Raw genomic sequence first — 23,630 nt, forward strand, 5'->3', positions numbered from 1 at the left:
ATCTTACCTGATTATTGTCCATAGCAGCAGTTCTGAATCTTTCAAACATCTCCAGAGATCCCAAAATTGACACTAAATCAACCATGAACCCTCAATTCAACCCCCAGATATTTCCAGCTATTTTGATTATCAACAATTATTGATTAATAATAACCAGATTCCCACAGCCTGCATTAACAACTGGGCAGAAAAACTGAAATATTCATTTTTGTAATTAGAAAGTAAATCAATAATATTAAGTAATAAAAGAATGTAACTAGAAGGAGAGGGAGAGGAAGTAAAAGGAGCTGAGTACATTATAGGAAGCATACCACGGTACACCATGGGGGTACCACAGGGGACCGTGCTCCCTCCCCTACTCTTCACCCTCTACACCACGGACTTCAGCTACAACTGGGATACATTCCACATGCAGGAGTACTCCAATGACACCGATTGTGGAATGTATCAGGGAAAGTGAGGAGGGGGGGTGCAGGTGGCTGACTTCGTGAAGTGGTGCTAACGGAACGACCTCCAGTTCAATGTCTCCGAGACAAATTTCCAGTGGCCACCCCATCTCCACAGCCACTGGTCACCAAGGGCAGGGAGGTCTTAGGAAAATACAAGTACCAGGGACTGCAGTTACACTGCAAACTGGACTGGTCATTCAGTATGGACTGTGTGTACAAAAAGGGGGAAGAGTAGAATGTACTTCTTGAGGGGATGAAAAATTATCTCCCAGGCCAAATTTTTCGATCGTGTAGAACAGGTATGACCATTCCACACCATCAGAAGCCTTTTCCGCGTCCAAAGGAATGACGAGTACCAATGGATGGGCTACTATACACAGAATAATGTTAAAAAGTCGCCTTACGTTAGACAAAGAGTGTCTGTTCTGAACAAAGCCAGTCTGATCTGGGTCCACTACAATGGCCACAACAGTCTCAATGCACAAAGCCAGAACTTTAGATAATAATTTAAAATCCACATTCAGAAGACTTATAGAAGGATATGAGGATCAATAAAGAGGATCTTTAAAAAAAACCAGGAGGAGTAATAACAAAAATTACAAGATTGCGTGTCCCTTGTGATAAAGAAAGAGATACAACTTGCCATAAGGTTTCCTGTGGTCACACCTGGGTATGCAAGATCAAAATGGGTAACCAATGCAGGCTGCAGGTAAGAAATGAAAGATAAGATCATACGTGCAAAATCAAACTCGCTGTAGCTTTTTACTGAGTAATAACACCTGAAAAGAACAATAGGTAGAGGATAACAGAGCAATTTGTGCCAGCTTGTCAATCAAACTTCTATTACTGGCAGCAGTACTAGTATTAGTAGTAGTACTTCTACTACTGCCACTGTACAACACTGTACCACTGTGTGTGTGTGTGTATACACACACACACACACACACACACACACACACACACATATATACACACACTGTATATATATAGCAGTTCCTATACTGTTTCACCAGAAAAATCCAATCTCAAAATCAGTCTGAATTCAATCATATAACCTATCAATTATTTGTGTTCAGTAGAACAATATATCTTTAATTTATCTGAGGACCATCAGAAGACAAAACACCCATTTATAGTTTGAGTTCCATATGTTGCTCTTTACCATACCTTTCTGATAACATAGATAGCACAAAGACACATATCAATTGTTGAAATGAGATTTGAATTGCGCTTTTCATTGCCCCCCTCCTCCCAACTCTTGAATTTGATGCCATTGTTGTGATTTTAAAAAACTGAAACAATTTTAAGAAGTTATTGACATTTTATACAGCATATAAACTTTACAAATGGGGTGACAGTGTAAAGCTTCATTTACAACCAGTGTAGAGTTAAAGGAGAGCGGTGCAGATGCAAACCTTCAGAGGAGGGATGTGGGAATGTGACACGTAGCCATGAACGTTCTCCACCTCATAAAGGTTCTTCTGGTACACGTGCACCAGCTCCAGGGCACACGTCTGACCACTGGTGAGCTGCTGGTCTGGAGGTGGTGAGTTGTTCTCTTCGTACTGGAACTGCTGAGGCTGAATGGACAACAGACAACAGAAAAGGTTTGGCCATTGAGAGACAGACTGACACACAACTACTCTGTGGACTGACTCATAACCCATCAGGTGTGATGGAACTAGATTCAGCACGTCTATCTGACCAGGACTTGTGTTAAAACACAAGTGTGAGAATATATTTCAGTTTGTCATTTCCAGTATTCCAGAAATGTGTGATTTTTTACAGCTTGTAGGGATCACAGACATCATGGTGGGGTCTGGGGTCACACTGTTGTGTTCCTGCAGCCTTTCTGTGCAGTGGTAACTTCTCCTCAGTGTGTGTGGTTCCCTCTGGGTTCTCCAGCTTCCTCCCACCTTCAAAACCTCTCAGGTTAGGTGAAGTGGACCTGCTGAACTGCATCGGTGTAAATGTGAGCTGGATGTTTCTCTATGTGTGTCCTTGTGATGAGCTGGTGACTCCTCAGGGGTGTACCCCGCTTGTTGGTGATGTCATATCTAGGTGCTGGTTTTGTTCTGCTGACACCTTCGGTCAGAAAAGACGTCCATATTTCAGGTTTCTCAGAGTTCAGTTTATCATAAAAACCTGCAAGTAAAACAGATTTATTCATTCATTCATTCATCGTCACAACCACTTCATCCACTGTCGGGGGGGCTGGAGTCTATCCCAGCTGGCTCAGGGGGTGAGGAGGGGAAACTCCGGGCGTGACACCAGTGCACTGCTAAGCCACAGAGATGCAAACACACACACACACACACACACACACACACACACACACACACACACACACACACACACACACACTCCTACGCCAATTACCCTGATGCGCATGTTTCTGGGAGGAAGGTGGGGGAAAGATGGAGAACCTGGAGAGAACCCCCCCAGACATGGAGAGAAAATGAAAACTCCACACAGAGCAGGACTCGAGCCCGGAACCACCTTGCTGTGCGGCGACAGCGCTTCCCGCTGATAGGTCTTCCCAGTCCAGGTGTGTTCTGTGTCACAAACCCACCTCCTCCACCTGACAGGTGAAGTGTGTTCGCTCTGAATCCTTCAGATCAACATTCTTCTTCCACTTGTCTGCCATGAGTCTGACCTCCTGCAGCTTTTGCTCACAGCTCTTCTGTGTGTTTAGCAGAGTGACCTCATAGAACTCCTGGATATCTGTGGAGGTATAGATATTATAAATTATATACAGTTAACAGTATCATCAATCAGGAAACATCTGATGGATGATACATAAAGAATTCCATCAAACGTTGGAAACTTCTCAGTTTGTTATCAAGTGTCTCTGCCAGAGGTTAGGTTCTGTACACAGATTAAATATCGGTTCGTAAACGTTTAAATTACCGTAAATAATAAAATAGTTTGTCACCATACCGCAGAATTTCTTTTTTCACGGGTCATCCTGGAACACATTGACAGTGAGTAAGGAGGGATTACTGTATTCCCTAAGAATTACCAGAAACAGTAAGAAGACATAAAACAACACATAACAAAATAAAATAAAGGTACGGGTCATTTAAGGTAAGTCGTTCTTGTTTAAACATCTGTTTTCAAAAAATAATCAGTAACATTATAATCAAGTTTATGTCATTTCCCTCTTCTTAATGTCTATCGGGGCTCTATTGTAAGGAAACGGCCGTTTCCCTGTGAGTCAAAGCATGAAGCTGAAGTTTGAATACATCAGCAAGACCTTCTATGATGCCAACAAGGGTAGGACGATGCTGATTGGGTAACTCCGATGTGCTGTGCTGAGCTTCAGCTGGGACCCCCCCCACCAACGGCTAGATTAGACAAGATCTAATACTGTAAGATGATTACGTCTATTTCAGGAATATGTATTGGTGTGTGTCTGAACTGCTCAGCTCTACTGTTCACCATCAGTGCACACTGATGGTGAGACATTATGGATGGATCCACTGTGAGGGGTTAGGGTTAGGGTGGATGACGTGTTTCTGTGACATCACAAGGAGGTCGAGGACAGACGGAGTGGAGACCAGAAATAATGTTTGGTCACCGACAAATGTGACTCCACAGCAAACAAAAGGAGTTCAGTCACGGTCAACGATTGGAGGAAATCAAAAAATAACACAAATTTAACTCAGTCTCAGTTCCACCACCGTGTGAGGGACGCCATTAATTCCACTGACAGTTACTGAGTAGAGCGATGAAATGGTGTTATACTGAAGGGGACTGGCTATAACTGACTCACCAAGAAGAGCCTCAAACAAGCTGCTCTGGAATATTTCCACTATTTTCTGAATAGAGGTTTTGAGCTGCTGCTCCTCTGGGCTCCTCAGATTAGAACAATAATCCTCCAGCAGCAGAGACGCCCGGGCCGCGTCTGCAGAGACACGCATGTAAAGAGGTAGTCAGCACGTGTTCTGTAGCTTAGAAACAATACAAGGTAGGACCCGACCCAGCAGTGAAACTACATATATGTACACACACACACACACACACACACACACACACACACACACACACACACACACACACACACACACACACACACACACACACACAGCTCCAGTTACTGCTCTTAAAGGATGGAGACACGACACGAGTCGGATGTTTTAAAGTTCCTTTCAGTCAGTTATTGATTTATTGATGTAATATCTTTATACCCATAATGCTTCTACACGAGTAGGTGTAGAAGGAGGGCCACCCACATCATGACAGACCCCACCCACCCAGCACACTGTCTGTTCCAACCCCTCCCCTCAGGCAGGAGACTACGGAGCCTCCGGAGCAGGACCACCAGGACCACCAGGACCACCAGGCTGAGGAACAGCTTCTTCCCAGAGGCTGTTAGACAGCTGAACTCCTGTGGTGCTCTGTAGTCACCCTCACGACGCCCCGAGGGTCACCACAGACACACGGGGATTCAGTGCAATATGGTGCTTCTCTCAGGAGGAGCGGGGGGGAGGTGGCGAGGTCAGCACGGGGTTGAATGGATTTAATTTAATTTAAATTTATACTGTTTATATTTTAATACTGTAATATTTTTTAAATTTTATACTGTTTATATTTTAGTTATAGTTTAGTATATAAGTCCTGTTAGTGCTGCATGTGTCTGTTAGTGTAATGTATGTCTTGTGGTATGTCCTGTGACGTCAGTGTTTCTTTTTCTCCTGGTGTTTATCCAGGATTATTTGTTATGTAATGTCTGAGCAGTGGATATATGCAATTTCCTCCGGGATTAATAAAGTATCTATCTATCTATGTATGTATGTATGTATGTATGTATGTATGTATGTATGTATGTATGTATGTATGTATGTATGTATGTATGTATGTATGTATGTATGTATCTATCTATCTATCTATCTATCTATCTATCTATCTATCAGGGGCAATAGATGGAGCACCACACACTTAAGCTGCTGCGTCATGACTAAATTTTGCTGTTCAGACACTTTAAACTTATATATTTTACATGTTAACTTTTCTTTGTTCTCTTTTCTTATTCATCTTACATTTTTAACTTTCTAGTTTTTCTTAACTTATTTATCGACTGGGCTTACTGGGACCTTCAGAGACGTATTTCGTGCTGTCAAATGTGAAAGCGTGTGTCAGCATGACAAATAAAGACTGATTCTTCAGTGTTGAACTGATCACTATACTGTGGTCACAATGCATGATGTCACAGGAGGTGTGTCTGAGGTGAACGTGCTCCCATTGGCTCAGACAAGAACTCACCTTTGGTTCTGATCGGCATGTCTGGGTTAGGGTTCAGGTTCAGGTTCAGGTCTGACAGGTTCTGGTTCAGGTTCTGGTTCTGGTTCAGGTTCTGGTTCCAACACAGCTTCTCCTCTGACATCAGGATTCTGATGGACTCAGTTCATCCAGAGCCCAGAGAGGAGGAACCAGTGGGGTTCATCAGTGGGGGGTGCTGGTCTGGGGTAGAATGGAGGGGGGTGTTCTACCACATTAGCAGCTGCAGGAGATGGAGGACCAGCTCAGAGAACAACCCTCATTCAGCCAGAGAGACGCAAACACACACACCTGTCATGACTGGTTCCTGCTGGACCAACAACAGGTACCAGTCTGCTGGTTCCAGCCAGCAGAGAAGGTCTCTGTCAGCCCTGCTCTGGTCTGGTAATGTTCTATCAGGACTGGTCCTCCCAACAGCCTCCTGGTGGGGGTTCAGTCGGGCAGTGAAGTTCTCTATCAGACCTGCTCTGGTTTAATAAGGTGTTATCAGGGCTGGCCCACACCTTTCATCCTGCTGGGGGGTCCATTCATTCTGCTGGGGGTCCATCAGGTCTAAATTTTGCTCCTCCACCCCAGACACACAATTAATGTCCAAGTAGAAAAAATACAGGAACATGTTCAGAAACCTGTGTTAGTGTCGATGGGATGTTCGTTGATCCAACAGGAACACCTTCATGAAGCCGCTGCCTTGCTTCAGCAGGTGAACCGAGACAAGGTGTCAAACATGATTCATGCTAAAGACCAAACGACAGGATGTTCTCTGGCTCTACCTGCTGGAGTGTGACCGGAAACGGTTCTCAGGTGTTTCCGGGTGTTTTCATTGTTCTGACCGGACAGGAGACCCGTCAGGAACCCGCATCAAACACACACCTGTTCAGAAGCAGACGTCAACGGGACCGTTAGCACCTGAGCTGATAGCAGCGCCGACACCTGAGACCGGAAGACAAGCGCCCCGTCATCAGGAACTACTTCCGTTAACGGTTTTCAAAATAAAACTGTTCTGCTTTGCCAGACGGAAACTAGCAAGATAAAAACAAACAAACAAACAAACAAACAAACAAACAAACAAACAAACAAACAAACAAAAGAGAATTCACGTTTTGTTTTGGATGTTGTTGAATCTACATTTTGTTGGAGGATTCCTCGTTGGTCATTTAGTCATTTGTGTTCTAGTAGCAGACTCTGGTGGGCAGTTAGAGGAACTATTACCCCAGCTGCTGCAGGATGGCAGGAAGGAGGGTTAGTGTTGGGGGTTAGGGTTAGGGTTAGGGTTAGGGGTTTAGGGTTAGGGTTAGGGTTAGGGTTAGGGTTAGGGGTTAGGGGTTAGGGTTAGGGGTTAGGGGTTAGGGTTAGGGTTAGGGGTTAGGGTTAGGGTTAGGGGTTAGGGTTAGGGTTAGGGTTAGGGTTAGGGGTTAGGGGTTAGGGGTTAGGGGTTAGGGTTAGGGTTAGGGTTAGGGTTAGGGTTAGGGTTAGGGGTTAGGGTTAGGGTTAGGGTTAGGGTTAGGGGTTAGGGGTTAGGGGTTAGGGGTTAGGGTTAGGGGTTAGGGTTAGGGTTAGGGTTAGGGGTTAGGGTTAGGGTTAGGGTTAGGGGTTAGGGTTAGGGTTAGGGTTAGGGTTAGGGTTAGGGGTTAGGGGTTAGGGTTAGGGGTTAGGGTTAGGGTTAGGGTTAGGGTTAGGGTTAGGGGTTAGGGTTAGGGGTTAGGGTTAGGGGTTAGGGGTTAGGGTTAGGGTTAGGGTTAGGGGTTAGGGTTAGGGTTAGGGTTAGGGTTCCTGCCATCCAGCTGCTGCAGGATGACAGGATGAGGCCATCGAGCAGCATCAACATAAAAATACCTTCCCTAACCCTGAAATGAAAACAAATTAACATCACAGATTAATGTATGAAGTCAGTCATTCACCACACAGGATGGTCTTCCTTTGTCCGTGCAGTAGGTCCTTTCTGTTTCAATCCAGGCATATTTACAGCTAATAGCACCAAATCACAACCACAGCACAACAAAAAAATGTAGTTCAAGACTGCACACTTTATTTAACAGAACCACAATAATACTATAATATTCATATTAATCATATATCTTAGTGTGAGGGAGAGAGATATTATTATCCACAAGGAGGCAATATTTTCCTGCCAACGGAAACCAATTTAAATAAAATGCCATAAACATAACACACAATTACACAGCCACGGTGCACTGGCGTTGTGCCCGGAGTGTCCCCCGACTCACGCCCTATGCCGCTGAGATGGGCTCCGGCTCCCCGTGACCCGCTGCGGCGGATACAGTGGTGGTGATCTGAAGATGACTGACTGACTGACAATTACACAGATTCAAAGCATTCCAGCGACAAACTGTTCATGGGACAAATCATTACCATAAAGGAAGTCCGATCCCTGTTTGTCCTACACATTGACACTATAAGCAAATTTCAGATGCCAGCAAATTTGTGTTTAGAAGACATAAATTTGCCATATCCTCATGGAGCAGAATGGAATATTCTCCCTGTAAATCTAAAATTCTGCCCAGAGTTGTGTCTTTTTATCTGAACTGGATAATTTGGATGGATTGATTGAGTTATATATTATTGTTGTTATGGTTTTTTTCTTATGTAGCTCATGCGTTTTTTGTGTCTATATGTTTACCAGCCCAGAGACCGCAGATTGAAATTATCTTAGAGCCTAATCCGTTGTGAAGAGCCTTTTGACCTCTTTGACTAATGTATTTTGTACGCAGTAACTTACACCCAATTTACTGAAGTACAATAACAAGCTGAAGTACACTACATTACACTGTACCACACTAAATTCAACTGAAGGAAACTAAATTAAACTTGCTGCTTTCTGCTTATACAGTATTCTAAATTGTATTGAAAATCCTTCAAAAAATTTCCTGAAATCATGAGCAAAGTTTGAATCAAGACGATCAGTGACAAGAATTGATTAAAATATTAAACAGGAAACACAAATCTAAACAGTAATCTCGAAGTCAACCACACACACACACACACACACACACACACACACACACACACACACACACACACACACACACACACACACACACACACACACACACACACACACACACACACACACACACACAGGTCATCATGTTGTGTGTTTCCATAATGTTTCTACATATTTATCACACACGTGACGTGATCTTAGTCGGTCATGAATTTTGCCATCAATAACATTCTCAGGGGTAAAACCCCCTCCACCCATTCACCAGCACACTGGAACATTTTCTGCCATAAATTTGCTTCATCTGTAGTCGAATCCATCCAAAGCACATCCATCCCATAACTCCTTCCTGCAGAGAAAGACACAGCATTTCGAGGATGTTACAGATTCTAAACTGAATGTTGAATATGTGAAGGTAACATCTGGTCTGTTGAGACTGATAAATGATAAAATGTCTGGTTTGTTGCCCACACTGCAGTAATCCTGGAACGCATTAGCCGTGAATAACGAGGGATTACTGTAATCCTGGTTCCAGGGTCAAAAAATAGAGACATTAATACAACACTAAAAAACAGTGATTATCTCCCAATACTCTGGCATTCATTTTATTTCTAAAGTTGATTAATGCTGAATGTCTAGTCTGTACCTTGATTAACGTGACAGTATCACATTCATTTAAAAAAAAACTTTATTCAAAAAATAAGTGTTTCCAGTGTTTTGTAATTGATTATGTTTCGCTTTTTGAAGCAGCTTCTCCACAAAACAGCTGCTCACTTGGAGATCAGGCTGGAATGAGTTTATCAAAGAGAAAAACTAATGTGTTCAGGTCTCAACATAAACTCAGTGCTCCTCCCTAACCGACCAACTCTTTCCTGCATGTGTGTGTGTGTGTGTGTGTGTGTGTGTGTGTGTGTGTGTGTGTGGTAACGACCTGGCTCAGAACTACACACTGGAAGTTCCTCACCGGCTTTTATTCTATTTTTCTGAGTTAATAATCATTGTGAAGCGATCTGTAATCCATCTCTGTTGACGCCTGTCTAATGATATTTTCTGTTTCTTTGTTAAATATTCTCTACTAAAGTTTGCACGAGGTCTGATTTAAAGTGTCTAATGATGTTAAAATATAATACGTTTAAAGTGAGGGGCAACCTTTCATATATCAAAGGAACAAGAATTTATTTTCTATATTTAACAGACATTATTTTTTCATTCATATTTTTAATCGCTATATTTATGTATTTTCAGGCCAATGGAGCAGAAATGGTGGTGAGATTAAATTAAGGTTCAGCCATGTGGTGGCGCTCTGTGAAAAAAATATGGGTTTGATGCCTTTCTCAAGGGCATCTCTGCAGTGTCCAGTGTCCTGTCACCTCTTCAGCTCCGGGTCCACTCTCCATCCTGTGGTGTGTGTCGGTACCCCCCCGCCCAGTGACCTGCTGCCCCCTCAGGCCTCTGGACAAAATACGTATTTAAAGTTTCACGGGCTAGAATGAGAGCAGCACCTCACCGGTTCCTGGTCCGATCCTCAGCCCCCCGATGTAGTGGTGGTTCACCCGGTCGTGGTCCCACACCGTGATCTCCACACAGGCCTCCCTTAAGTCCTCTGGGCGGAAGCCGTCGTACACCATGGTGTGGTTGAACATGGGGTTGGCCGTCCTCTTCACCACTCGTGTCTTCTGTCGATTCTTTCTGCTTTTGTCAGGGAGTATGATGCTGCAGCAAAAGAAAAGGTAGAAGGGATAGAAAGACGTGTATGTGTTTGGATGGATCTGATGAAAAACTATGAAAACACAAAATAAACAGCTTTAGAACATCTCACCATTTCACAAACGGGTCGATAAGAACTCCCCTAACCGGAGGAAGATTCTTACAGTCTTTGATCCAAATCTGCACCTCACCGGTCTCCCTGTGAGACTTATCTGTGGATGCAGTTATATCATAATAAATAAAAATGATGCTGTGTAAGTACAAAAATAAAAAGACATTCAGCTCACTATGGGATGTCTGTAACAGGAATCTGAGGGCGAGGCTCATTTGTCCTCTGCTGTCAGTCAGACGTGTGGAAGATGGGGTTTGTCCTGAAACCTGTCAGAATGATCTGATTAAGTCTCAGTATCACTTCATATCAGTAATCAACAATATGTATAATAGTAAGTTTAGATTTTACCCTCGCTTTTAATGCATATTCGTTAATTAGTGTGTTGCTGAAGTCCCACTCAGACATGTCCACGTCCACTTCACCCAGGAAACAGTTCCGTCGAAAAGGGTCATTATGCCACACAGACATATTCAAAGTCTGAATTTTTAGGTCTTCCATCATTATTTTAAACTATGGAAAGAAAAGAGGACAGCAAAAATGTTAAAACAGGGATACATTCCTCAAATCTGTAAAATAATTAATATGAAATTCTTACTCTGATTATTTCATTGTAGGTGGGATTTACAGTTTTCTTTTTTACAGTGGTTTTTCTCTTTCCCAACTTTGTTTTGTCAGGGAGAAGGTAACATTTCACATACCTGTAGACAGACCATGGGAGGACGTTAGAATTGTAAACCGGCACATTGAGAACTCTATCCTATTTTAGAATGATGGTCTTAAAATGAGGTGTGGACAGGTGTGCTGATGTCATAGGTTATGTCACTGACAAGGAAATAAAGTCTAAGTTAATGTCATGCATTATCGTCTGCTCACCACATTCCTTTGTAAAAATAGTTTTTAGAAAAAATATTTTATTTCTTGCCATTTATAAGATGTTGGAACCTTTCCCGGTCCTAAGAGGATTTTCCGAGCTACAGACCTCAGGGGACGACATAACAGAAAATAGTAGGATCTTTAAATCGTCAAGGCAATCGTTGTCCGGTGTCTCTTTTTAAATCTCTTTAGTTTTTGATTAGATTGGTAGCGCACCGGTTAGCACTTGTTATCACTTTTGCTTGCGATGGTTTCTCCCCCCAACCTCTCCCCTGTCGTTTGCTGCTCCAGAACTCAAATGTTTAGTTTAACCCTCGACTTCAGATATTACGTCAGGGACCTGTGTTAAGTGTAGTATTACTGAAGCACTTCATACTCTTCGCTTCTGACCCGTCAGTTCCTGTCCAGGCTCCTGTCCCCACTGGACAGCCCACCCCACAGCCACAGTCACTTTATTCATGTATTCCCCATGATGTCATTGCAACCAAATCAGCCTCAGAGAATGGAGACCCCAAAGAACTGACACCTGGCCTCCAGTGGAACTGCCTCCCTGACAAAAACAGTCTATAACTTACCATCAGCCTACAATGAGGAACATCTACGATGTATTGGAAAGTCAATACTCTGATCTGGCTGACCTTGATCCAGTTACACCAAGTATGTTGTTGATGGGTTAGGGTTGGGGTTAAGTTTACTGTATCAAAATGGAAGTTATAGCATGTCCTGTTGTCGCAAGGTGTCGTTATTGCTATAGCCCAATGTTGTGAGATTCAACCTACATGTGGTAGAACATGTGGTTATGACAGGTAGTAGAGTTAAGACAACTTCTTGTTTCATGGCAAAACATTAATATTTGATGCATGGCCACTCCCCCCAGGCGGTGAAAACTCTTAGGATAACTTATCTTTTTTTCTGGTTGAGATAGTACTAACCAATCTCAAGTCAACTGGGTGAAATCTGAGGGACGTGTACCTGCAGGTACATGCCTGATGTATTTGCAGTTAATCTGCAAGGAAATCTTCTCCTGTACACCTGAGTGACAAATGTAATTTCCCCTAGGGGATCAATAAAGTGTATCTTCTTCTTCTTCTTCTTCTTCTGGTGTTTATCCAGTATTTATTCATTATGTATGCCTGAGAGTGGATTTATGCAATTTCCCCTGAGATCAATACAGTATCTATCTATCTATCTATCTATCTATCTATCTATCTAGATAGATAGATAGATAGATAGATAGATAGATACTTTATTAATCCCGGAGGAAATTGCATAATTAATCCCGGAGGAAATTGCATCTATCTATCTATCTATCTATCTATCTATCTATCTATCTATCTATCTATCTATCTATCTATCTATCTATCTATCTATCTATCTATCTATCTATCTATCTATCTATCTATCTATCTATCTATCTATCTATCTATCTATCTATCTATCTATCTATCTATCTATCTATCTATCTATCTACCTACCTACCTACCTACCTACCTACCTACCTACCTACCTACCTACCTACCTACCTACCTACCTACCTACCTATCTATCTGTTATTATGTGTGGAATAATAATCCCTTGCAGACTGAAGGGTCCTCACAATGCTTTTTGCTAAACACAAAACAAAACATGCTGAACAGACCAAAATGTGGGTTGTCTAAATAGGACCCAAAAAATATTAGAAATTTTGCAAATATGACGAAGAGCCAAATATATGACAAATTAGAATGGAATCAGATTCAGTGATGAGATCACACTTGTCAAGCCTTTCGACACAAGTATCATTGATAACATGGTAACAAGAACTTACGGGTCAGAATGATTTTTCTTGGTGTCGGCCAAAAGCAGATTCCTGCAGTTCACCACAAAGATGTGAAACTCTGCATGTTTCTGGATGTAGTTCATAGCAAACTGGATACTTCCCTGGACTTCAGGGTCCCCACAGTCTGCAGGGTAAATGCTGCTGATGCTCCCACTGTCCTACTCAAATCACACAGAAAACAGCAAGAAATGGATTATACTGATGGTATGATAATATTAATTTATTGTCACGATTAGATGATTGACATAATGCTCTTAATTATGTGCTTTTGTTGAAGCCAAGTGCATGGTAGCTACAAACATCTATACCCAATGTTACCACACAATGTCACACAATTCCTTTTCCCATTCTTCAGTATTTCTACATCTAAATAGCTAATTTTATAAATTAGTGGATCATCTTGACGATATCTCCCTCTTGAACTGCCACCTTATTGTGGTGGGGGGGTTTGGGCACTCAAACCCCCCCAGGTGCTTAATGGTCCTCTCTTGGCAAACAGGTCCTGGGTGACGGGACAGACTAATAAGAGCAGTACAAAAACCCCTATGAGAGCAAAAATATCAAGGACCGTGACATCACCCGGTACGGCCCAACCGGGGCCCCACCCTGGAGCCAGTCCAAGTACTGTCTTCATTTGGACCTACTGATGACATGGAGGCCATCCCAGAGGAAACGCTGATGTTAGACACAGAGCTGCCTGTGTTTCTTCTGAAGCCCAAGCTTGTCTCAAAGTTTCTGTCACTGTCTGTCTGAAAACAGAATGAAGTATTTATCATACAGTAGTTCACAATATGAATGCAAGAAGAGAAATCACGTGTACCAGCAAACCATTTATCACCATCATCCTTATCAGTAATTGGTTACCTACGTAGATAAGTCATTAGATGTATCATGTCACTGAGGTGCAAACATACAAAACTCTGGATATCATACATGAGTCTGTTCAGGCTGATTCACCTCAAACTGCTGAAGAACAGGCACCGACAGGCTGGTTTTCTTCTGCTCTGAGGTACTAAACGTCACGCCTGGGGGGGAGGGAAAAACTGAAAGACATGACTTTGAAACTTTTACAACTCTTTTTCTGAATTAATAAAAAGTGATGGCGGGTAACAATATTAAAATGTAAAAAAAAGGCATCCAAAGAAGTCTCACTGAAATAAATCTGAAAACAAACACCCACCCATACCCACCCACACACACACACACCCACACACACACACACCCACACACACACACCCACACACACACACACACACACACACACACACACACACACACACACACACACACACACACACACACACACACACACACACACACACACACACACACACACACCTCATTTCAGTTATATATATATATATATATATATATATATATATATATATATATATATATATATATATATATATATATATATATATATAAAATAAGTACTCACTGTTTGAGCTGTGGTGAAGTAGAGACAATGCTTTATTTGATGTGTCTTGGCTGCAGGTTACTCCTTTATTTTGTGCAGCTGAAGAACAGAACCTGGGAACATTCTGTTCGATGAAACGGTTACTCTGACTTTCAACAAACTCTCTGAGGATATTGTGTGGTCCACATACTAAATCACTCTCTGCTGCAACAGCTTGCTCTTGATGACCAGCGGGAATATAACCCCATCCATGTGACCCGAGGTCATGTTGAAGGTCCTGAGGACCATAAGATCTGGCCATCTTCTCTGGGGGTTTTATAGATTGTACTGAAAGAGCAGGGTTGGAACAATTCATACCACAAACACAAGTCCCATTGTTAACAGAGTCTGAAGGAAGAAGACAGGAGCGGTTGATTGTGCAGGGTGTAGTTTCTGTAAGCTTTGCCTCTTTGAAAAAACTTCTCATCTCTCTTTGAACTGGTATCAACTTGGCCTGAGGCTCCTCAGTCACGTTAACTTGGGGCTCAATGTCTATTGGAAATGCCTTCAAAAGAGAGCCTTCCAATCTGGATGTTTTTTGACAGGAGGATTCTCGTGGTAGGACTCTTGGGTGGCAAGTCTTCGATGGACTTCTCCTGATTTCATTATCAAGATCTTCTAATCTTGGAATGTGGGATTCATTAGAACTGAGCATCATTTCAAGAGCTTCTGAATCAGCTTTGACCTGGTAATGTGCTGACTGCGCATCCCCAAAAGTAGCACAACTCATTCGCATCCTGTCTGGACTCTGAGTTACAAAAGCCTGTAATGACTTCAAGACAACATTAGACTGGTTTTCTTGCTGAGATGTTGGAACAACTGGTTCAGATTTGTCCTTGCTTTCCAAGGTTGATCTCACATCAGACTGAGGGGCTGTCATTTTCTTAGTAAATGCTGAACAGATTGAAGTTTCTTTGATTTTTGTATCAGTTGCCTTGGGCTCAGTATGTTTGTTCTCATTGAAATTCTTTAATTCGTGGATCCTGGCTGGCCTATTGTCCTGAGGACTGTACACGGGCACGGGAAGCAGAACCGGCGTATTCCAATGTCGTTTTTGGGTGTTGAACAAAGCAGCCAAAGACACAGGAGAGACAGATTTCTGAACCACTTCCATGGATTCCATTAAACAGTCATCTGTCTCATCATAGATGATGACAGGGTCTGCTCTATATGTACCATCTTCTTCATACATGACGAGGCTCTGGTCAGTCTGTGGTACATTACTTTCTTTGGATGTGTCAGCAGTTGCTGTCATTACCATCTGATGTAAGTCGTTTATATAATCCAAATCAGAATTAATCTGAGGGTCATATGAGGATTCAAATCCTGTCTCATTGACGCATTTGGTGCTTGTCCCTTCCAAGGTAAATAATATTTTGGGACCACTGTTGTCTGTCTCTAAGATAGCTCTCCTACTGGACAATGTCTCTGGAACACCCCTTCCATCTGTTTCCTCTTGTGTGTCTGCATCAACTGGGGTCATTGCTTCTTTAAAAGTTATGTTTTGCAATCTTTGAAGTTGTAATTTTCTTATCAGCATCATCTCAAACATCATAAGTTCTTGATTGACACTTGCAGGTTTGTGCTCATTTGTAGCTGCATCTTCTTGGGAGAGATCCAGGCAGTTTTGTGTTTCTTTCTGCTTAATTCCCTCTGGACTCTGTTCTATGGGTTTATCCTTCTGTCTAGTTGAAATGTCAACCAGTCTTTGTTCGGGTTTTCGTGAAACAGTATGATATGAACCCTTTGAGCTGCCATCAGTTGATGCCTTGGTGTCTAAACTGGCTTTAACAGGAATGAGAGTGTTTTGTTCCGGCAGCTGATGAAGACTGTGTCCAGCTGGCCAATCTGAGGCTGTCAAAAAACAGCCTTCTTCAGGATTTGTCTCTAAGTGAACAGGCTTACCTGAGTCCTTCTCGGGAGAGACAAGTGCAGACACCGCAGGGTTTAAGATTCCTAAACACCAGTGCTCAGAGACATCTGCAAAGACAGAAACCACCTGTAAGATCAGTCAAGCAAATTCTATTTGCTTAACACTACAAAGTGTGATTATACTCATCTTTTGTAAGAATAACCTGTTTCAGAAAATAATATTTTAAGGTAACTATAAGCATTAGATTTGAAAGTTTAGAATTCTAGTGCATATCAGTTGTAATATAAATAGATGTGACACACTGATGTTAAAAAGAATTACATCATTTACTTGTAATCTGTGTACAAAACTGTGGTGAGACCAGCGATGTTGTTTGGTCTAGAGACAGTGTCCCTGAGGAAAAGACAGGAGACAGAGCTGGAGGTAGCAGAGATGAAGATGCTGAGGTTCTCTCTGGGAGTGACCAGGATGGATAGGATCAGGAATGAGTACATCAGAGGGACAGCACATGTTAGAGGTTCTGGAGATAAAGTCAGAGAGGCCAGACTGAGATGGTTTGGACATGTCCAGAGGAGAGATAGTGAATATATTGGTAGAAGGATGCTGAGTTTTGAACTGCCAGGCAGGAGGCCTAGAGGAAGACCAAAGAGGAGGTTTATGGATGTAGTGAAAGACGACATGAAGGTAGTTGGTGTGAGAGAAGAGGATGAGAAGACAGGGTTAGATGGAGGACACTGATTGGCTGTGGAGAACCCTAAAGGGAAAAGCACAAAGGAAAAGAAGAAGAATAGTGCCAGTTCAGACCATTAATTTATGATAAAACAAGTAAAAACTTGCTGTTTTCACTCCCTTGTATATTAGGGTTTCTTATAGTAATGACACAATGAAAAAGATGCATATGTAGAGAGTGTTAAGAGTGAGCACCAGATAATAACAAAGAATGTAAAAGAGCAGAAAAAAGATAATCAGGGAAGTTTTCAGTTTAGGGAAACTGAAGAATTCATTAGATGCTTCCCTTGATTCAAAGTTATGTCAGTGTGACGATACAGAATTTACTTTCTGTTTAAACAGTCTTCAGTGATCCAGAAGAACTACTGTAGACTAGAAAAGTTCAATTGCCAGGCTGGGTAAGCCAGTTCATGTTGTTCAATTTCCTGTCATCTAAATATTCTTTGTCTTTAATCGTATCATAATCTTCAATCGTTGTCTGAAAATGGGATTGGAACTCAGTTTATGGTATGTACGTAAGTCAAAGTTGATCAGTTGATCAGAAAACTAAGTTTAATTGTTGATCAAAATTTGCACATTATTATGATAGTATTTTAGCCCTAATATAATCATATATGTACAATGTGGACATGGATTTAAGTACATACAAAAACAAGATGATCAACTGACCATGTTTCCATTGTGTCAGATGACAGTTTGGTGTCGGTTGTTTTCTATTACACACATAATTTCTCTAACAAGAACATTGTTTCCAGAGAGCCAGTTAAATATTTCCTGCTGTCACAAGTCATGCAGTAAAGATTAAAGCTTTGGAATGTATTTCTCTGTAATCCTTCAGTAAGTCTGGCAGCTTTATCTGTTTGGACCTCACATTACATCGACAAGCGCTGGGAAATCTGTGGACCCAGTTCACCGGCTCATTTCAGTGTCTGGAATAAAATACTGAGAAATATCGCCAGAAATGAAGACTCCAGTTGGATTTTCTCTGTTACATTACAAATGGCTTTAGTTCTTTAGTTCTTGATTTGTCCATCAAGCACTCAATTCAAAACATAACAAGGCGTATTAGGTTAATGGACTTGAAACTAGATTTAATGATATTTTAATTTAATTTTTTTAAAAACGATACGCACCAATGTTGTAAGACTCTCCCTGGCTGTTTGTCTGGCTTTGATCCGCTGCTCCAACCAGAAATGTTCTGTCCTCTGTAGGAGTCACACTGATCTCAATGTTGAATGGGTTTTTCCTTTGCTTTAAAAAAACAAGATTAGTACATATAACACCTGGAATACAGTGAACCCTCAGATGTTTTAATGAGTTATTGACTCAATAAAGGATCTTACCTTTGAAGGTGACAGTAAATGTGGTGTACACATATCTTGTGGCATTTCATAAAGGTTCTGCTTTTGATACCTGATAGGAAATTAAAATACTCACAACTAAAAGCAGTGCAGAACATTTTGAAGTGTGTTCACATTTCAGAATAAGTGGAAAACAAGAACCTGTGAGACTTGACCTTGTAAGACGATTACTAGTGTTACACAGAATCCATGTATAGTTTGTAAAACTCTTAGGTCCATACACTAGTGAATCATGTGATGACGATCAAAACAGACTCAAAAGCTTGCTTTCAAAATATTTACAGTCAAACTTCAAGCAGCAGAAGACATTTACTTTAAGAGTATTGTGAGCAACAAAATAAGATTTTCAACTATTACTCCATTTTTAAAATTGTCTGCATGTTTTTGTAATTGTTTGGATTCAATAATTATTATTCAATATGAGACTTCATTGTTTTGCAAATTAACCCCATTCTGTGTATGTTTACACTACTGTACATTATTACATACATAGATCATGTCTGGCAGTATGCACTGCCAGACATGAGATATTCTCTCTCTCTCTCTCTCTCTCTCTCTCTCTCTCTCTCTCTCTATATATATATATATATATATATATATATATATATATATATATATATATATATATATATATATATATATATATACTGTATGTTCTATGTAAAGAAGCCCCAGAGTCAGTCCAGCATGTGGTAGCAGGGTGTAAGATGCTCGCCAGCTCAGCATACATTGAAGGGCACAACCAAGTAGCTGTGATAGTGTACAGGAACATCTGTACCCGGTATGGACTAGAAGTACCCAAATCCCAATGGGACATACCACCGAAGGTGGTTGAGAACGACAAGGCTAAGATCCTGTGTGACTTCAGCTTCCAGACCGACAAACAGCTGCTGGCTAACAAACCGGACATTGTGGTGATGGACAAAGAGCAGAAGAGAGCAGTGGTGATAGATGTGGCGATTCCAGCTGACGCCAACATCAGGAAGAAGGAACACGAAAATATTGAGAAGTACCAAGGGTTGAAAGAACAGCTGGAACAGATGTGGAAGGTCAAGGTTAATGTGGTCCCCGTGGTAGTAGGAGCACTTGGGGCAGTGACCCCCAAACTGGAAGAGTGGCTCCAGCAGATTCCTGGAACAACATCTGAAGCCTCAGTCCAGAAGAGCGCAGTCCTAGGAACAGCTAAGATACTGACAGAACCCTCAGACTCCCGGGCCTCTGGTAGAGGACCCGAGCTTGAGGATGACACACAGATACCACCCCACAAGGGTGGGAGGGACATTTTTATATGTATATATAATTTCAGATTGTACACCTTCCTCAGATGCTAGTGGTTTAAAGTGACAATTTAAAGGCTATAATTGAGCACATAAAAAAAAGTTATTCTCCTATCCTGTTGAGGTCTTTAGGAGAATGCTGCAGTGTTGCTGTTAAATACTGGAAATGTTTAGTATATTAAAAAATATACCTGACATTCCAGTGGCGATGGGTGTTAACGGATAATGACTGAATGTTCATGTTCATTCTTTTTAACACCAATCAGTACATTTAAAGGACAATAATGGTGGCATTCATAATGTCTCTTGTGGTCAATAAAAGCCATGAGTAGAGCCAAACCAGTTATAAATTTATTCTATTAGCGAGTATTGTGTGTTTACCCAGAGCCCACTATAGTACATGTAGGTGAATAAATAAGCAATTTGCTTCCTGAAATACACACTGGCACACAAAATGTGTGTCCATCCACTGCTTATGTCTTGTATTTGTGTCCTGTATCATGTGAAAAATAATTCCCAATGAAAGTTTGTGACTAAATATAGCAAACTAAAAAATAAAATAAAATCAAGCATCATAAATGAAAAGTAAATCAGATCTGTATCTATGTGCAATACTGGAGTAGTTCAACATAAATGTGATAATTGGCTTCATCTGATGTCTTTCTTCTCTATACTCACATTTCAGTGTTGACTTGGTTCTTCTGAAGGACTCCACAGAGGACAGCTGGAACAAACACTCCATGAGCTTCACTGCTGATAAAACCAGATTTCTCAGGCCCTATCTGAGAGAGTTCCACTGGGGCACACAAAAGAAAAAGACAACCATTGTGAGCTATGAGACTTCAACAATTCATAATATTGGTTTTCATTACAACATAAAACCCAATAACACATATTAAAATAAACAAAAATGACAATTCCCCTGGCGGAACCTCCCTAAGGAATTAATAAAGTTACATCGGTATATGAATGGTTCCACTGCAAATGAGCAGGTGATACATTTGATATACAAATATCATCCCTGTTTGAATGGTAGTGTGAAAGGTTTTCTATGTAGTATAAATTTGCTATAGCAGCCCAGTCCATTTACTGTAAATTGGAGCATTCGATGTGAGTAATAAATCCAGTGTTAAGAAAAAAACCCCTCTTAAAGTCATCTTCACATCTTTGTATATCTACAACGCTCTGTTGAAATAATCACTTTTTCATTCAGGAACAACAATTGAAGAAGTCTGAGCACCCAGTGACCCCTTTGGTCTTGGATGGTTTTTAAAATGATCCCAACCTTAACAGAAACAAGACTTTAAAAAATAGGATTCTAAGGACACGGATCACTTTTAACACACTATTGGTTTTAAAAGGGTCACATGATACAATAGAATACACCGAGACCTTTCAAAATAGAAAGTTTTAGAAAAGAGCCAACTATACTTTTATACAAGTCAACTGACACGTTTCTATTTCTGTACTATATATGATACAGTTGACAAAAAGGACCAATGCCAGATAAAGCACACTCACCAATACCCTGAGGTTTGTGTGTGTGTTTCATGGAGGCCCTGATGATGTCAGAACCGTGGATACGATCCTGATGGCGAAGCTGCTTGGTCTCATAGAACCATTCTCCAGTCATGTACCTCAGCCGGTCTCTGTCACTGACAGTTTGTTGTAGATTCCTGAGTGGACACATGAATGAAATACGTTCTCATATCACTATTCACAATACTAACTGCATTTTAAAACTGAAGAATTCAGTAGGCTTTCAACAAAAACAAACAACAAGACGTCTATGTGATGGGACAGAATCCTGTCGAAATTTGTGATTAACTCAGAATGTAGTTACAACCCTGAATTAAATTAGAAGAATTTTTTTAGCACAAATTCCAGATTATCTGTTGTATAAGAACAAAAAGGGATTCTTAACTACTTAGTGAACTAGAGGTACAAATCACTGAGACCAACCATTTTTCCATGAATCACATTTTCTCCTGAGGGATTTCACCCTTTAGTTTTCTCTGTCATTGATGCATCCCCTTAATAAGGGATCACCCTCCAGTATTCAGTGTATGACCCTTCTGTTCTGCAAAAACATTTTTGAACTGCACAAATAGCTTGTATGTAGCAAATAAAGCACATAGAATTTCTGCGTCATGTTAATGACATGTCCATTTCATATATCAATCAGGACAGAGTCATAAACAAGACATAGTTGTGTGTTTCTACAGGACAGATCAAACTAGTCTAGTCTATGAGTGAAGTATTGCTGCTACACCTCTACCCCCCCCCCCAAGAAAAAGCATAAAAGAAAAAGAGAGGAACTTTTGAGAGGAACTCACCGGACACGCTGCTCTTCAGTGTTCTTTAGCTCAGCGTCTCTGTTCAGAACCACCAGGATGCTCTCCTGCTCCTCTTCTGTCAGGAAACTCAAGTCGATCATGATGATCAGCTGCTGAGTCTCACAACGTCCTCAACAATTCACTGCTTCAGGTTTTTGTGTAACAGCTGTGAATGATCACAACATGATGTGGAGCATGAAGTCCTTATTATTCTCAAAAATCACATCAGAGTTACTGATTATCACAAACAATCAATATCTCCACAAAGGGGGACAAGAGAGCGTGTTCCCATTGTAGGGTAATAACACTCCTCAGCCCCCCGGGGAAACTATTCGCGGGTCCTGGAGAGGAGGATTAGACTGATGGTCAAACCACAGACTAAGTAGGAACAATGCGGTTTTCATCCTGGTGGGGTGCTCAAGAGTTCGTGGGAGTTTGCCCAACCAGTCCACATGTGATTTGTGGATCTGGAGAAGGCATTCGATTGTGTTCCTCAGGAGTATGGGGTCCAGGGCCCTTTGCTGAGGGCCGTCCGGTCCCTGTATGACTGAAACCAGAGCTTGGTTCACATTGCTGGCAGTAAGTCAGACCTGTTCCAGGTGCACGTTGGACTCTGGCAGGGCTGCCCTCTATAACTGGTTCTGTTCATGATCTTTACGGACAGAATTTCTAGGCGCAGCCAAGATCCGGAGGGAGTCCGGTTTGGAGACAAAAGGATTTCATCTCTGCTTTTTGCAGACGATGTTGTCCTGTTGGCCTCATCAAACGTGGACCTTCAGCGTGCACTGGGACAGTTAGCAGCTGAGTGTGACGCCAACGGGATGAGGATCAGCACCTCTAGATCCGAGGCCGTGGTTCTGGACCAGAAAAGGGTGGTGTTCCCCCTTCAGAGTCTTTGCCCCAAGTGGCGGACTTTAACCCTTAGATGCACATGTGGGGTCAGGCATGACCCCATGGGTTGTTTTTCATCAACAGCTTTAAAATATAAGCTTGTAATGTATTCATATTCCAGGTATTCCTCATAAAATATGTTTGTGACATGAGGCCATTTCCATTTTTAAAACATAATAAATTATTTCCAAGAAATTGCAGTTTTTGTATCACCACCCCACTCTTTCACGAGTGGGGTTACGTATGAACCCCCAAATACTTTTAATATATTTTTGTATGAACCATTAATTTTTAGCCGCCTTTTCTGTCCCACTTACACATCTGTTGTCAATTATCCACTCCCGCTGCAACTGTCCAATCAACACACCCGGTGTCACTAACCCTAACCCTAACCCTAATCCTTTATTTACAGATAAAGAAGACAATAATATTGTCTCAGCTGAAGGAGACAAAAGAAATTGGTCAATAGGAAAACATTGATCCAAATTTGCAGAAAGTTTTGTAT

At 41.5% G+C, this 23,630-nt stretch overlaps 2 protein-coding genes across 16 annotated transcripts in view; both read right to left on the reverse strand.

Moving 5' to 3' along the window:
- dlg2 (discs, large homolog 2 (Drosophila)) overlaps positions 1-6,659 on the reverse strand; it is a 28,074-nt gene extending 21,415 nt beyond the window's left edge. For 6 of the 12 annotated variants that reach the window (XR_011037784.1, XR_011037787.1, XR_011037783.1 and 3 more), the window contains exons 1-5: positions 5,715-6,659; positions 4,225-4,356; positions 3,022-3,173; positions 1,865-2,029; positions 1,093-1,152 (exon numbers count right to left, since the gene is read on the reverse strand). Coding sequence is in view for 7 of the 12 variants with exons in the window: in XM_068330521.1 (XP_068186622.1) it covers positions 1,093-1,152; positions 1,865-2,029; positions 3,022-3,173; positions 4,225-4,356; positions 5,715-5,835 (630 nt within the window). In the remaining 5 variants the exon portion in view is untranslated. Of the gene's footprint in view, positions 1-1,092; positions 1,153-1,864; positions 2,030-3,021; positions 3,174-3,389; positions 3,455-4,224; positions 4,357-5,714 lie in introns of those variants that run through there. The other 6 variants (XM_068330526.1, XM_068330522.1, XM_068330520.1 and 3 more) reach the window with 5 other exon arrangements.
- Positions 6,660-8,763: 2,104 nt separating this feature from the next.
- On the reverse strand, positions 8,764-22,537 carry sytl2a (synaptotagmin-like 2a). Of its 4 annotated transcripts, none has more exons than XM_068330330.1 (15): positions 22,235-22,532; positions 21,420-21,574; positions 20,577-20,694; positions 18,604-18,673; positions 18,394-18,511; positions 14,641-16,638; positions 14,157-14,224; positions 13,805-13,948; positions 13,188-13,357; positions 11,103-11,205; positions 10,856-11,017; positions 10,683-10,773; positions 10,508-10,607; positions 10,196-10,401; positions 8,764-9,037 (listed from the first exon to the last, which is right to left on the reverse strand). In XM_068330330.1, exons 1-15 carry the CDS (start codon positions 22,333-22,335, stop codon positions 8,889-8,891), a joined length of 3,753 nt encoding a protein of 1,250 aa, XP_068186431.1. In that variant the 5' UTR covers positions 22,336-22,532; the 3' UTR covers positions 8,764-8,888. The 4 variants fall into 4 exon arrangements, with proteins under 4 accessions (XP_068186431.1, XP_068186432.1, XP_068186434.1 ...); XM_068330331.1 differs by having other exon boundaries at positions 13,844-13,948; positions 22,235-22,531; XM_068330333.1 differs by lacking the exons at positions 14,641-16,638; positions 18,394-18,511; positions 18,604-18,673; ... (1 more) ...; positions 21,420-21,574; positions 22,235-22,532 and having other exon boundaries at positions 14,157-14,355.
- Between the last annotated feature and the right edge of the window lie 1,093 nt (positions 22,538-23,630).

Source organism: Antennarius striatus, chromosome 13 (assembly GCF_040054535.1).
Source record: "Antennarius striatus isolate MH-2024 chromosome 13, ASM4005453v1, whole genome shotgun sequence".
Lineage (NCBI taxonomy): Eukaryota > Metazoa > Chordata > Actinopteri > Lophiiformes > Antennariidae > Antennarius > Antennarius striatus.